The sequence below is a fragment of the Dipodomys merriami genome, unplaced genomic scaffold (assembly GCF_024711535.1).
Source record: "Dipodomys merriami isolate MVZ:Mamm:240054 unplaced genomic scaffold, mDipMer1.0.p SCAF_15, whole genome shotgun sequence".
Lineage (NCBI taxonomy): Eukaryota > Metazoa > Chordata > Mammalia > Rodentia > Heteromyidae > Dipodomys > Dipodomys merriami.
In genome coordinates this window covers 20,151,502-20,164,163 of record NW_027202826.1, presented here as the reverse complement: position 1 = coordinate 20,164,163, position 12,662 = coordinate 20,151,502, and the positions used below count along the sequence as shown (strand labels likewise).

The 12,662-nt window shown below is 47.0% G+C and overlaps 1 protein-coding gene across 2 annotated transcripts in view; it reads right to left on the bottom strand.

The window, feature by feature from the left end:
- Window positions 1-1,781: 1,781 nt before the first annotated feature.
- Window positions 1,782-12,662, bottom strand: part of Nfkb1 (nuclear factor kappa B subunit 1) — a 120,482-nt gene continuing 109,601 nt past the window's right edge. For both annotated transcript variants that reach the window (XM_070022348.1, XM_070022349.1), the window contains exons 17-24: window positions 11,795-11,996; window positions 11,145-11,314; window positions 10,519-10,621; window positions 6,669-6,793; window positions 5,457-5,523; window positions 5,010-5,182; window positions 4,120-4,300; window positions 1,782-2,659 (exon numbers count right to left, since the gene is read on the bottom strand). In XM_070022348.1, the coding sequence (XP_069878449.1) occupies window positions 2,499-2,659; window positions 4,120-4,300; window positions 5,010-5,182; window positions 5,457-5,523; window positions 6,669-6,793; window positions 10,519-10,621; window positions 11,145-11,314; window positions 11,795-11,996 (1,182 nt within the window). In that variant the 3' untranslated portion in view covers window positions 1,782-2,498. The remainder of the gene's footprint in view (window positions 2,660-4,119; window positions 4,301-5,009; window positions 5,183-5,456; window positions 5,524-6,668; window positions 6,794-10,518; window positions 10,622-11,144; window positions 11,315-11,794; window positions 11,997-12,662) is intronic.

The following is a 12,662-nucleotide window of genomic DNA, read 5'->3' as shown; positions in this document are numbered from 1 at the left end:
CGGACCCAAAAAAAAAAAAAAAAAAAGTTACTAATCCGGGCGCTGATGGCTCACACCTGTAATCTTAGCTACTCAGGAGGCTGAGATCTGAGGATTGCGGTTCAAAGCCAGTCCTGGCAGGAAAGTCTGTGAGACTCTTATCTCCAATAAACCACTAGAAAACTGGAAGTGGTGCTGTGGCTCAAGCAGTAGAGCGCTAGCCTTGATCTGAAGAGCTGAGGAACAGCACTCAGGCCCAGAGTTCAAGTCCTGTGACCGACAAAAAAAAACCAAAAGATACTTTTTGTTGTGACATACTATAACATGTAGAACCCTTGCTTAGAAGGGCCTTCTCTACTTCATGGTTATTCATCCACGACGCCAGCACTTCTGATCCTACTGTGGTTTATGTTTTCATATATCTGGGAATTATTAAAATGAAAAGAGGGAGGTAAGAGGTTTCTATTTATTTTTCCAAGTGCCCAACCAGCTGGAACATCTGTTCTCTCCTCACTTGCTTGAAAATTTATCTTATACTAAATTCCTATATATGTTGGAGTTTACTTCAGGACTCTATTATTATTATTAGTAGTAGTAGTAGTAGTATTTCGCTGTGAACTAATCCGTGAACTCAGGAGCTGGACAAAGCGGAGTGTAAACTTTACCATGGCCACCTGGAACTTTCTAAACCTCCCTTTCCTTTTCTAGACTTTGAAGATAACACTGACTATCTTACTGGGCTATTTCCAACATTAAGTGACTGAGCATGGGCAGAGTTGTCCAGTGTGGTCCCCAGTACCTGTGCTGGCCAGGTCCTCTGGGATATTGACCCTGCCATACAGATTGGCTAGGCCTGTGGAGGCAGCAGCACTCTGAGAGGGGGAAGGAGGCAGGATGGGTATGGAGGGGAAGACTGTAACCAAGCCTTACCCAGTCTCACAGGGAGCTGGAGATCCCATAGCCCAGCAGCCTTGTCCCAAGTGGGCCAGGCGTGAATCCCCCCCCCCCCCCCCCCCGGGAGCCGGAGCCGAGGAGGAGGCTCTTTGCATCTGGAGAGCTGTCAGTAATGGCTTCCTGCACCCAGGCCAAGCTGACAGAGCCTCTGCCTCTGTTAAAGAGGGACTTTGGATGCATATGGCAGTATCCACCATTTGCATTTCCTTCAAAATCTTCTGATTCCTGCACCCACTTCCTCCCCCCACCACACACCTTCTTGGTTTCCAACTCCAAACAAAGTTCACACAGCTTCATGCTGGAAAGGGTCCTTGTCCCCAAGGGCTTCTGGTATGTTGAAACTTCAATTTTCCTTTTCCTGTCTTTCATGGTGCTTGAATTCAGGGCCTAAGTGCTGTTCCTGAGCTCTTTTTTGCTCAAGGTTAGCACTCTACCACTTTGAGCTACAGTGTTACTTCTAGTTTTCTGGTGGCTAATTGAAGCTAAGAATCTCATGGACTTTTCTGCCTGGGCTGGCTTTGAACTGTGATTCTCAGATCTCAGCCTCCTTAGTAGTTAGGATTACAGGTGTGAGTTACCAGTGCCCATGAAACTTCGATATTTTATGCATCACAAATACATAGAGAAGGTGTTGTTGGAAGGTGAAGAGGGAGGGGTGATATGTGAAAATGAGATGTGCTGGGCCAGAATTTGACAACCCCAACTTTCCTCCTAGGTTTGAATACTTTCAATATTGTTCTGGTCATTTCAATTGTGTTTAAACCGGAATGGAAATGTGATCACCGGGCTACAGAGTGATAGCCCAAATGGCAAAGAATCGTCTTTTCTGCAGAGACCAAGCGAAAATGTGAGGTCAATAATTTGCTTTTCCTTTTATTATAAAAGTAAAATAAAAATAGCATTTATAAATCCAACATTTTTTCCCTTAAAGTATTTGATCTAAAAAAATATTTACAATAGCAAAAAATGCAGAAAAAGGGGAAAATACCATTTTCAGCACTGATTGTAGCCATGTTTAAATATCGCTAAGTCCATGTTTTTCAAATCCCAGTGGCAAGCACATTAGAAAAAGCAATAAGCCTTTTTAAAAAAAAAAATTGCAGGCCAGTGACTTTCATTTTAAACTATTTCTCTCTCTCTCTCTCTCTCTCTCTCTCTCTCTCTTTCTCATTATTCTGAATGCATAACTGCGTGCTGTGGATGGTGAGAAAGAATCCAGGTAGGGACAGGATACCTCTGAATGACAATGGGATGGAGCAGTAGGAGCAGCAACAGAAAACAGCTGGAACCCCCGAAGCATCTGGAAAAGCTCAGGAAGCGACCTCACCTCCATGCAGCTGCAGCTCAGCCGCGGGCTGTGATGGTTAGATTCTATCTGTATGTGAAACCACTACAATTCATGGAAGGAAGCCAAGTGTAGAAGACCATGAATGAAATCCAGAATGATCCGGGCAGTGGGTCTGCTCCTCGCGAGCACCTCTGGATGTACTTTCCCTTCCTTCTTTGGGATGATAAGAGTGACATTTTAGGGCTTTGGTTTACCGGTGAGGGAAATGGCTGGTGGGTTAAATTTTGCCCTCGATGGGTCCTTCCTGTCGGTATTCGTGGGGAATTTTGTTTAGAGTTAGCAATGAGCCACCGCCGCTGGTCAGAGATTCTGTGAAGCTGAGTTTGTGGAAGGACGTCTCCACACCGCTGTCACAGATGCTGTCGTCCTGGAGCTCATCTGGGGGGAAGAAGGCACGCATTCACTGGAGGCCGGGCAAGGACCGACCCTGTGTGTGGCCGGTCTTCTACCCTATGGTCGCCTGCCCCTCTCCCTGCAGCAAGGGTTCTGGCTGGCTCTGGATAGCAACATGGATGATCTGACCACTGCCTTCCACCTGTTACCATGCCCGTCTATGCCATTCCTACACAGTGCAGGTGAGTGACAGGAAAATCCATGGTCATGTGCTGTCACCACCTCGTCTTCTGTTTGTTCAAATGCTTTCTCAATAGACCTTTTTGTTTCTTAGAAATCGGGTTTATTATTCCAGGTGCTGTATCACCCATTTTATAGCAGGATAAACTGCTGCATCTAGACAAAATAAATAAAGGAGAGGGCAGGGGGCTAGAGGTGTAGGAGAGAGAGTGTGTTTCGTGGGCTGCCCTGAGACTTCGTTCGCTCTGTGGGTTGGGAATGACAAGGTATGGTGGATGCTGGGGATGGTGGGGGGCAGGCAAGGTGAGCATGGGGAGGGGACTGAAGGAGGAGCTCACAGCAGGGGGGTGTAGAGGAGGGACTGAAGTGTTCAGGTGGGAAAAACATCAGCATCCGTCTGTGGTCTATGTGCTAGACCCCAGTCTATAAACCTCATGCTCTATGTTTTCCCCAAGGAATCTCAATTTCTCTCTCTTCTCCCCTCCCCTCTTTTGTCGATCATAGGGCTTGAACTCTGGGCCTGGGCACTGTCCCTGAGCTCTTGAGCTCAAGGTGAGTGCTCTACCACTTGAGCCACAGTGCTACTTCCGGCTTTCTAATGGTTAATTGGAGATAAGAGTCCCAGGGACTTTCCTGCCCATGCTGGCTGGCTTTGAACTGAGATCCTCAAATCTACCTGAGTAGCTCTCTCTCTCTCTTTCAACATAAGAAATGAGAGAAGTATTATTGACCTTAACTCCATGTCATTTTCAGAGTTTCCCAGGAATCTAAGTAACTTGCCTGTCAATGGGCCTGCCTGTGGGGACAGTCCCTGTAGACAAATGGTAGTGACAGGGACAAAGGTAAAGCTAGGGCTGATGGGGTTGGGAATGTGGCTTAGTGGTAGTGTTTGCCTAGCATGCATGAAGCCCTGGGACTCAACTCCTCAGTACCATATACACAGAAAGAACCAGAAGTGGCACTGTGGCTCACATGGTAGAGCCTTGAACAAAAAGAAGCTCAGGGACAGTGCCCAAGCCCTGAGTTCAAGCCCCAGGACTGACGAAAAAAAAAAAAAGGAAGAAAGGAAGAAAAAGAAGGAAAGGAAGAAAGAAAGAAACAAAGAAAAAAAGAAAGCAAAAAGGCTGGGGCTGATGCTACTCAGGAAGGCGCATTCAGGAGGTGGTAGATGAGATCTGAAGGGCCACATCCTATGAGAACCATAGACCCCAGTGTCGGGAGCAGAGACCATGTCCTCTGCCCTTGTGTCTTTTTCCCCCCTTTACCTATGTGCTGTCTCACAGAGGAAGGTGAGGGAGGCAGCATGTGGGCCTGACTGGTGGTCTTCACAGGGCTGGAGGCTGGGGTCCCTGAGGTGCAGAGAGCCGCCTGGATCACCTCAATGGCCTCCGTGTAGCCCATCTGCTGCAGGGCCTCCACCAGCTCTCTGACGGTCCCTCCAGAGACCTGGGAGAAAAAGTCAAGAGGATGTCCTTGAGTCTCTGCGCAGGCTCGAAGCCTCAACACTGTCCCCTCCTTCTGTCTTCTCTCCCAGAGCCAAGTGCTTCTGGGGAGGGCAGAAAGAAAACACAGGGCCTGTGATCATAAATACAGTCTTTGAATCACGCTTCCTGTTTCTGTTCAAAGGCCACTCAGGAAATCACAGACAAGTGGCTTATCCTAAGAGAGAGGAGGGGCAGGGGGAGAGAGAGCCCATGCAGTAGAATGGAACTCGGTGTGAGCTGAAGCTCCAAAATCCACTAAGAGACAACAGTAGAAAAATCGCCTCACCCTACGTGTCCCTACCTTGAGCAAAGCAGACAGCAGCAGGCACCCCAGAGACTCACGATGCCCTGTACTGACTCATACATGGCCGTGGGGGCAGGAAGAGGTGCATGCTGTTTACAATCTCTCTTGTGTGCTGGGGAGATCACAGCGGAGGGACCACTCTGACTTGCAAGTAGCATTTCATGGGAAGGCTTGGGGGGGGCATGAAGACATACTTCTTCAAAAATAGGGCTTCTCTCTTGGCCTGGGTTCCCCTCCCCACACCTTGGGCAAGGACTGGTTTTCTTCCTCAGCATGATGGGGCAGGGAGAGGGTGTTCCTCTGGACCAATCACATCCCTGGAGGGAAGCTGGACGGAAAAGCTGCAAAGGGGAAAGTGATGCTTTACCTCGTAGTTGTCCATCAGTGTTTTCGAAGGGGCGGGGCTCAGCCTGAAGGCGTTGTTAAGGATCCCCAGCCCCAGCTTCTGTGCCAGCGTAGCCCAGTTTTTGTCTGGATCAGGAATTTCCAGCAACTTGTAGAGCTGCAGCTTTGCATTTTCAGCCAGCTGTTTCATGTCTCCTGAAGGAAAGGAGGACCAGGTGACTGACTGTCCACTCCCAGGGCTACTGCTTTCTTGTTGTCCAACTCCCAGGGGACGCAGCAGGGCAGAGGCCCAGCAGAACAGAGCAGAGCAGAGCTGGTGGATGGGGACCAGGCAATCTCCCTCGATTGTGAAATAAACACTGTGCCTGTTATAACCCCCTCCTGGCCAGTGCTGCTTCTCCCTTGCCCATGTAAACCATGTGTGGAAGAGAGCAACTGGTGGAGAGAATCTGGTGCTGTCACAACCCACCTTGTGGCGGCAAATCATCAGCTGTGACCTCTGGCTCATAGGGTTTCCCATTTAATATCTCAAAGACCTGTTGGTTAGGAAAAAACATGGGAAAACATTACACTGAAATGTCTTAAGTTAAAAGAAAGCAAAACAAACAAGAACCTCATAGCTGTGCAGGTCTTTTAGGTGTTCTATGCACTCCCTTTGCTGCTGCTGGACCAGGGGAAAGACAACATGGGGTTGAGGACTGTGAACGTTCTAGAGAAATGGCCAATGTACCAGGGGAACCATGCACAAGGCCTTTCAGGAGGCGCACAAGCAGCTTTGAGAGGCGCACAAGCAGCTTTGAGAGGCGCAGTTGAACTTAACCCTCAAAACTCAATTTTGTGTTAGGTGCCTGTAGCTCATACCTGTAATCCTGGATGCTACTCAGGAGGCTGAGATCTAAGGGTCATGGTTTAAAGTCAGTCCAGGTAGGAAAGTCCATGAGACTCTTACCCCAGTTCACTACCAAAAAGTTCCAATTAACTACTGAAAAGCTGCAAGTGGAGCTGTGGCTTAAGTGGTAGAGTGCTAGCCTTGAAGACAAACAAAAAAAGCACAGGGACAATGCCCAGGCCCTGAGTTCCAGCCTCACAACTGATGGTAACAGGCACACACACACATAATAAAAAACAAAACAATTCCATTTTGTGTGTTGAAGATCTGTACATTGTCCACTCCTCCACTCTCTCTTCTCTTTACCCAATGATCTCATCATTGATCTACCTCCTCAGATCTCAGTGCCTTGGGGTTTTGCGGAAGGATTTACATTTAATCTGTTTATATTTGTGGGGAAATCCTCAGAAGAATTTTTGCAATCAGAAATTACTCACATTAAGTTCTGAACCAATGATAGCAATTTCTCTGAGCTCAGGAAATTGAGATAGGAATAATTCTGGGGTGTGCGCAGAACGTCTACCTCGATGTAAAATTTGGGTTTTCTTGACCTCTCAACATCTCGACTCTGATCTGATTAGGTAGACACTTTTACACTCAGGGCTCAGCTGACCTAGATCTTCCATGGATAGGCGATTCAAGATAAATATGGCTCTTGACAAGCTGAGTTTCTTAAAAATAAAAGGCCTGCTATTCAGGGCCCCAAATCAAAGGAAGCCATCTGTCCTTACATTCCCGGCCTCTGCTTCCCACATGAGCATCTGTCATACAGCCCAAGCAGCTCACACTCACCTGCCAGTTGGCAGCCATATCTAGAGGTGTGGTTCCAGGCACGACTCCCTCGTCCTCTCCAGCCTTCTCCCAAGAGTCATCCGGATCATAGAGAGGCTCAAAGTTCTCTACCAGGGGATCTGCTCCTGAGAAGTCAGGTGACACTGTTAGGCAAGACTAAACCTTGTCAGCTCCCAACTGCTTGCCAGGTCAGATTTTCAAAGGCAATGTACCTTTAGATGCGAAAGATTAATAATAATAATAATAATAATAATAATAATAATAATAATAATAATAATAATAATTTTTGTTTATATTGTTATTGTAAAAATACTGTATAGAGGGGTTATAGTTACATGAGTAAGGGAATGAGTACATTTCCTATCCAGCATTGTTACCTTCTCCTCTGTTTTTCCCCTACCATCCCTTCCCTCTCCACCTCTCCAACTCCTCCCCTGCCCCTCCCCCCAAGTTGTAAAGTTCGTTTTCAATATAGTATCTTGTACATCTCATGGTTACAATGGGTCAACCTGTGTCCTTGTTTCAGCATTTTGTTATTTCCCTTCCCCGCCCCAAATTAGAAAAATGTATATTCAAGATGCAGGGTGCCGGAATCATATACAGTGAAAACAGGGGTTATACCACGGGGGAAGAACATACAAAAGAAACAAAAAATCACATGGTACATTATCATTTTTTTTTTCCAGTTGTGGGGCCTGAACTCTGGGCCTGGGCGCTGTCCCTCAGCTCTTCAGCTCAAGGCTAGCTCTCTGCCACTTGAGCCACAGCGCCACTTCCAATAACAAAACATTTTAAGGCATAAAAGACATTTTAAGCCGGGTGCTGGTGACTCCCACCTGTAGTCCTCTCTACTCAGGAGGCTAAGATCTGAGGATAGAGGTTTGAAGCCAGCCCAGGCAGGAAAAGTCTGTGAGATTCTTATCTTCAATTAATGAGCCCAAAGCTGGAAGCAGAGATGTGGCTCAAGTGGGAGAGAGCTAGTCTTGAATGAAGACGCTAAGGGGTAGTGCCAAGCCCTGAGTTCAAGCCCTAGTACTGGCACAAAATAAAAGAAAAAGACATTAAAAAATGTTAACCACTTCATAATGTTGTTTTGTAGTATCCTATCTCGCCAAAAGAACTATTAAAAACAAAAGGCTTTGAATACTTCTGACCTGTAGCTTTACAGGATAGTTTTCATCTGAATGGTGTACCTTTAACCTGAGGACCAGGACATAATGAGTCATAGGGACTGGGTCATTGACAAGATCAATGTCCTAATGTTCAAGTATGCTGCCAATGTGCATTTCTCACCCGCTCCTCTCACTAGCTGAAAAGAGCGAACATACTTCATGTCTAGTGACAGCTGGCCAGATTTATTCTTTGGAGAGCATTGCCAGGGCTCCAGTCCTTAAACAAGCTAAAAACAAAACACGAAGAGAACCTTCTGCTAGGATGTACCTGTCCTGGTGTGTGTGTGTGTGTGTGTGTGTGTGTGTGTGTGGGTAACTGAGGCTTGAACTCAGAGCATGGAAACTCTCCCTTATAACTTTTTCACTCAAGAATGGCATTCTACTAATTGAACCACGCCTTTTCTGGCTTTTGTTGATATTAAATTGGGCAGGCTTTGAATCCTGACTCTCAGATCTCAACCTCTGGAGTAGCTAGGATTACAGGTGTGGCCACTGGTGTCCAGCTAGCCTGTTCTTTAGTGTCCAGTGAAAAAAATACAAAAAGTAATTCACAAATAACTACTCAAAGTCCTAGTGACCTTTTAGGATAGTGTTTGCTCGGTGTGATATTTGCGAACAGTGTTAAGATAAGATGCTCTTTTCGATGTGGAACTCATTTTGATTTTGTTGGCAGAACATCTGATTTGGGGCAAAATCAATGATGGAAGAGTGTCCAAGAAAAGCCACCAGGCAATTGCTTGCTTTGCCATGGCTAGTGCTGGCTCGATCTAGTATGATGTGTGTGTAAGCTGACCATGAGAACAGTGGAGAAACTAAGAGAAACAGGAACAGGACCCAAGATGGGAGAGGCTGAACCACACTTGTTTTTCATGTGACCTTCTTCATGGCTCTGATCTCCCCACGAGGCGTCTCTATTTATATCAGAGACACCAGTACTTGCTACTTTTTCATGAGATCCTGAGAGTTTAAGAGAAAGCATTTTGGAAAGCATCATAGCATACTGCCTGAAGACATTTCTTCAGTGTAACCAGTGCCTTCCAAAATGGTTCACTCACACTACAGCCAGCGCCTCTCATATAAGGAAAAGCTCAATTTGACAAAAGGAAAGAAAGGAAGAGAGAGAGAGAGAGGGGGGGGGGCAGGCAAGCAGGCAGGCTACTGTTTACTTAACGTATAATTTACTTATCAGAAAAAATATGATACTGTCCAGGAAAAAGTTCTCATATCTTTTAGTGACTGCCTTAACCTGCTCTGTTTTCTTGAACTTATGCGTCAGTTAAAAAAAATCTTATAAAAATTTTAAGTAACTTCTATGTCTATCAGACTTGAAGGGCCAATATCTGGTTTCTCTGTGTATGTGTGTGTGTGTGTGTGTGTGTGTGTCTGGTTTCTCTGTGTGTGTGTATGTGTGTGTGTGTACTGGGGCTTGCATGCAGGACCTCTAGCTATCCCAAGGCTATCACTCTATCACTTGAGCCACACTTCCACTTCCAGCTTTTTGGTGATTTAACTGGAGATAAGAATTGCTTAGAAAGCCGGGCGCTGGTGGCTCATGCCTGTAATCCTAGCTACTCAGGAGGCTGAGATCTGAGGATCGCAGTTCAAAGCCAGCCCGGGCAGGAGAGACCGTGAGACTCCTATCTCCAATAAACCACCAGAAAACCGGAAGTGGCGCTGTGGCTCGAGTGGTAGATCGCTCGCCTTGAGCTGAAGAGCTGAAGGACAGCGCCCAGGCCCAGAGTTCAAGCCCCACGACCGACAAAAAAAAAAAAAAAATCGCTTAGATTTGTCTTCCCAAAATGGCTTCACACTATAACCCTCAGATCTCAGCCTCCTGAGTAGCTAAGAGTTACAAGCAGGAGCCACTGGCACTTGGATTGTAGTATCATTTTCATTATACTTGGTTCTAACTTCACAAGGCACTGGAGACTCAAAGATGAACAAGAATAATTTTCTGTACTTTATAGGGCTGGAGTATTAAATGAACCACGAGCCCTTTGCAAACCCTGAGCAAAGTGGAGAGAAAATAAAGCGTGGAGGCCCAGGCTGCTTTGTCACAGGGGACTCTGCCATGGGACTGTTCATAGGCAGGAACAATAGTAGTGGAACTTATCTCAAACGTGTTTCTGTGGATTGAATGCAGTCAAGGAGGCAGTGCCTATAATGAGCCAGTGTAGGGTCATATTCATAGAAACAGTGTACTCAGCTCATTTGCTTTTTCAACCCCTTGTGTGAAAGGAGGTTTTCAAATCTTTTCTTTTGGGCAGTTGTGATGTGATCAGAGACTGATACAGCTCAGAACTGTACAAGAAATTACAGGGCACTGGTAGCTCATACACCTATAATCCTAGCTACTTAGGAGGCTGAGATCTAAGAATTGAAGCCAGCCAGAGGAGGAAAGCCCTTAAGACTCTTATCCCCAATAAACTACCAAAAAAAGCCCCCCCCCCCAAAAAAAAAAGGAAAGAAAAGAAATTAAACTCGATGATTCAGAGAGTAAAACATGACAGGGTAATAGTCTACATGATGCCTTTCCTTAATTACAATGAAATTGGCTATGAAGTTTTTGCTTACCTGTCGTTCAGAAACAGGTCTTTGGCTTAAAGAAGGCGACAGTACTGCTGTGAAGTTGAGTTTGCATTTGTGATCATCTTTTTCATGAATGTCAAGCCCCTTACCTGCTGCTTTGAGGAGCGCTGCCAGCCTGGTGGAGCCTCTCCCAGCTGCTATGTGCAGGGGTGTAGTTCCATCGAAGGTGGTACTATCCACGTGGGCATCGCCCTGAAACCCAGTGTGCACAGAAAGACAACGTTAGCTGAAGGGTCTCTGGCCTTTTTGTCCCCACGACCCCTGTGCACGGCTTCTCCGTTCACAAGTCCCACTGCTGCTCTGGGCTGGCTCTGCTTGGAAGCAATCCCTAATGAGAGAAGTAGGTGATGCTGGGGCTGGGAAGTTGGCTCAGTGGTAGAGCGCTTGCTTTGCATGCCTGATGCCCTGGGTTCGATTCCTCAGCACCACGTAAGCAAAAAGCCGGAAGTGGCACTGTGGCTCAAGTGGTAGAGCGCTTGCCTTGAGCTGAAGAGCTGAGGGACAGTGCCCAGGCCCAGAGTTCAGGCCCCACGACCGGACCCCCCCCCAAAAAAAAGCAGTAGGTGATGCTACTCTGAACATTGCACAGAAGTTGAATACACTGCTGTAGGAAGGAGTCAAGCTGATGCTGACATCTTTCTTTGAAAAGACATCCTTAAATCATCCTTGGGCATCGAATGCAACAACCAACAAGGGCACCCCAGGCTTCCCTCACCTCCAGGAGCAGGCAGCCCGCCAAGGAGATGTTGTCCTGTTCCACAGCCAGGTGCAGCGCCGTGCGCCCAGCCTTCTGCTCGGGAGCGTTGACGTCCGCTCCCGCAGCCACCAGCAACAGAAGACACGGCAGGCTGTTGCTCAGCACGGCTATGTGAATGGCGTTCAGACCTAGGATCCAAGCACAGGGACAGGCACAGGGTGGGAATGCTGCCCAGCCATGGTTCTCCCCAAAGCTGGAGGGAATAGCACAACTAGATCCCAGCCTTGGAGACTGGGAGCTTCCAGCTCCCGTAGTTGCTGCTTGGGGACTCTTTAAAAGCTCTGTTGTCTATTGTTCTGGGTTGCAAAGCCATAGTCTCCTAGTATGCTGTCAGGAGAAACAGAGTAGGTACACATTCTTGGAATGACTGATGCTTTATACCTCTCAAGACCACTGTGTGCTCAGGCCTCTGCTTCTTCCTCCTACCGAGTCACCATTCCAAATCATCTTTAAAGGAATTCGCTATGGCGAGCAAGAGAAACACACACCAGACATGACGAACTACACATGATCAGAGAAAGTCAAGCCGAGACACACTTATCAAATAGTAAGCGGTTAATTAGAAACTGAGTGGTAGAGGCTGCGCTAACACTGCGAGGGGCTCTTACCTTCCCCGTTGGGGTGGTCAATAAGAGGAGCTGCCTTCTTGTGCTTGAGTAAGATATTGAGAATTTGATCATGTCCTTCTTTGGCAGCCAGGTGCAAGACAGAGTTACCCAGACGGTCCAGAAGGCTCAGGTCAGCCCCGGCCCTCAGCAAGTCCTCCACCACATCTTCCTGCTTAGTGATCACGGCCAAGTGCAAGGGTGTCTAGGGAAGGAAGAGGCAGGAGATGGGCTAGTCAGTGGTGAGCATCTGCAGACCATGGCTTAGCAGCTGACGTTGGAGTATGTAGATTCAGTCTGCAGGGCTGTTGGCCGTTCCCAGACTAATTCTTAATCTTTGCAGAGGAGTTCCCCATTCTCGGGTACTGTGTGTGAGTCGGGCAGGCTCACACACTCAGATTCAGTCATTTAGTAATTAGAATAATTAGATGGCTTTTACATGTACACCTTGCAATAGCTTCATTTCTGTTACGTCAGAGTTCTATGGTTGCTATTTTAACATAAGTATAACCGATTTTTAGCTTTCTTGAGTTTCCAGTATTGATTTATCCTTAGCTACTAATTTTGTATGCTAGCAAATCAAACCAAAGCTATGGTTTTATGTAAGGACATTTTTGTTGTTGTTGTTGTTGATCGTGGGGCTTGAACTCTGGACCTGGACGCTGTCCCTGCACTCTTCAGCTCAAGGTGAGTGCTCTACTGCTTGAGCCACAGTACCACTTCTGGTTTTCTGGTGGTTAATTGGAGGTAAGAGTCTCACAGACTTTCCTGCCTGGGCTGGCTTTGAACCTCGAGCCTCAGGTCTCAGCCTCCTGAGCAGCTAAGATTACAGGTGTGAACCACTGGCACCTAGCCTTACATAAGGAATTTA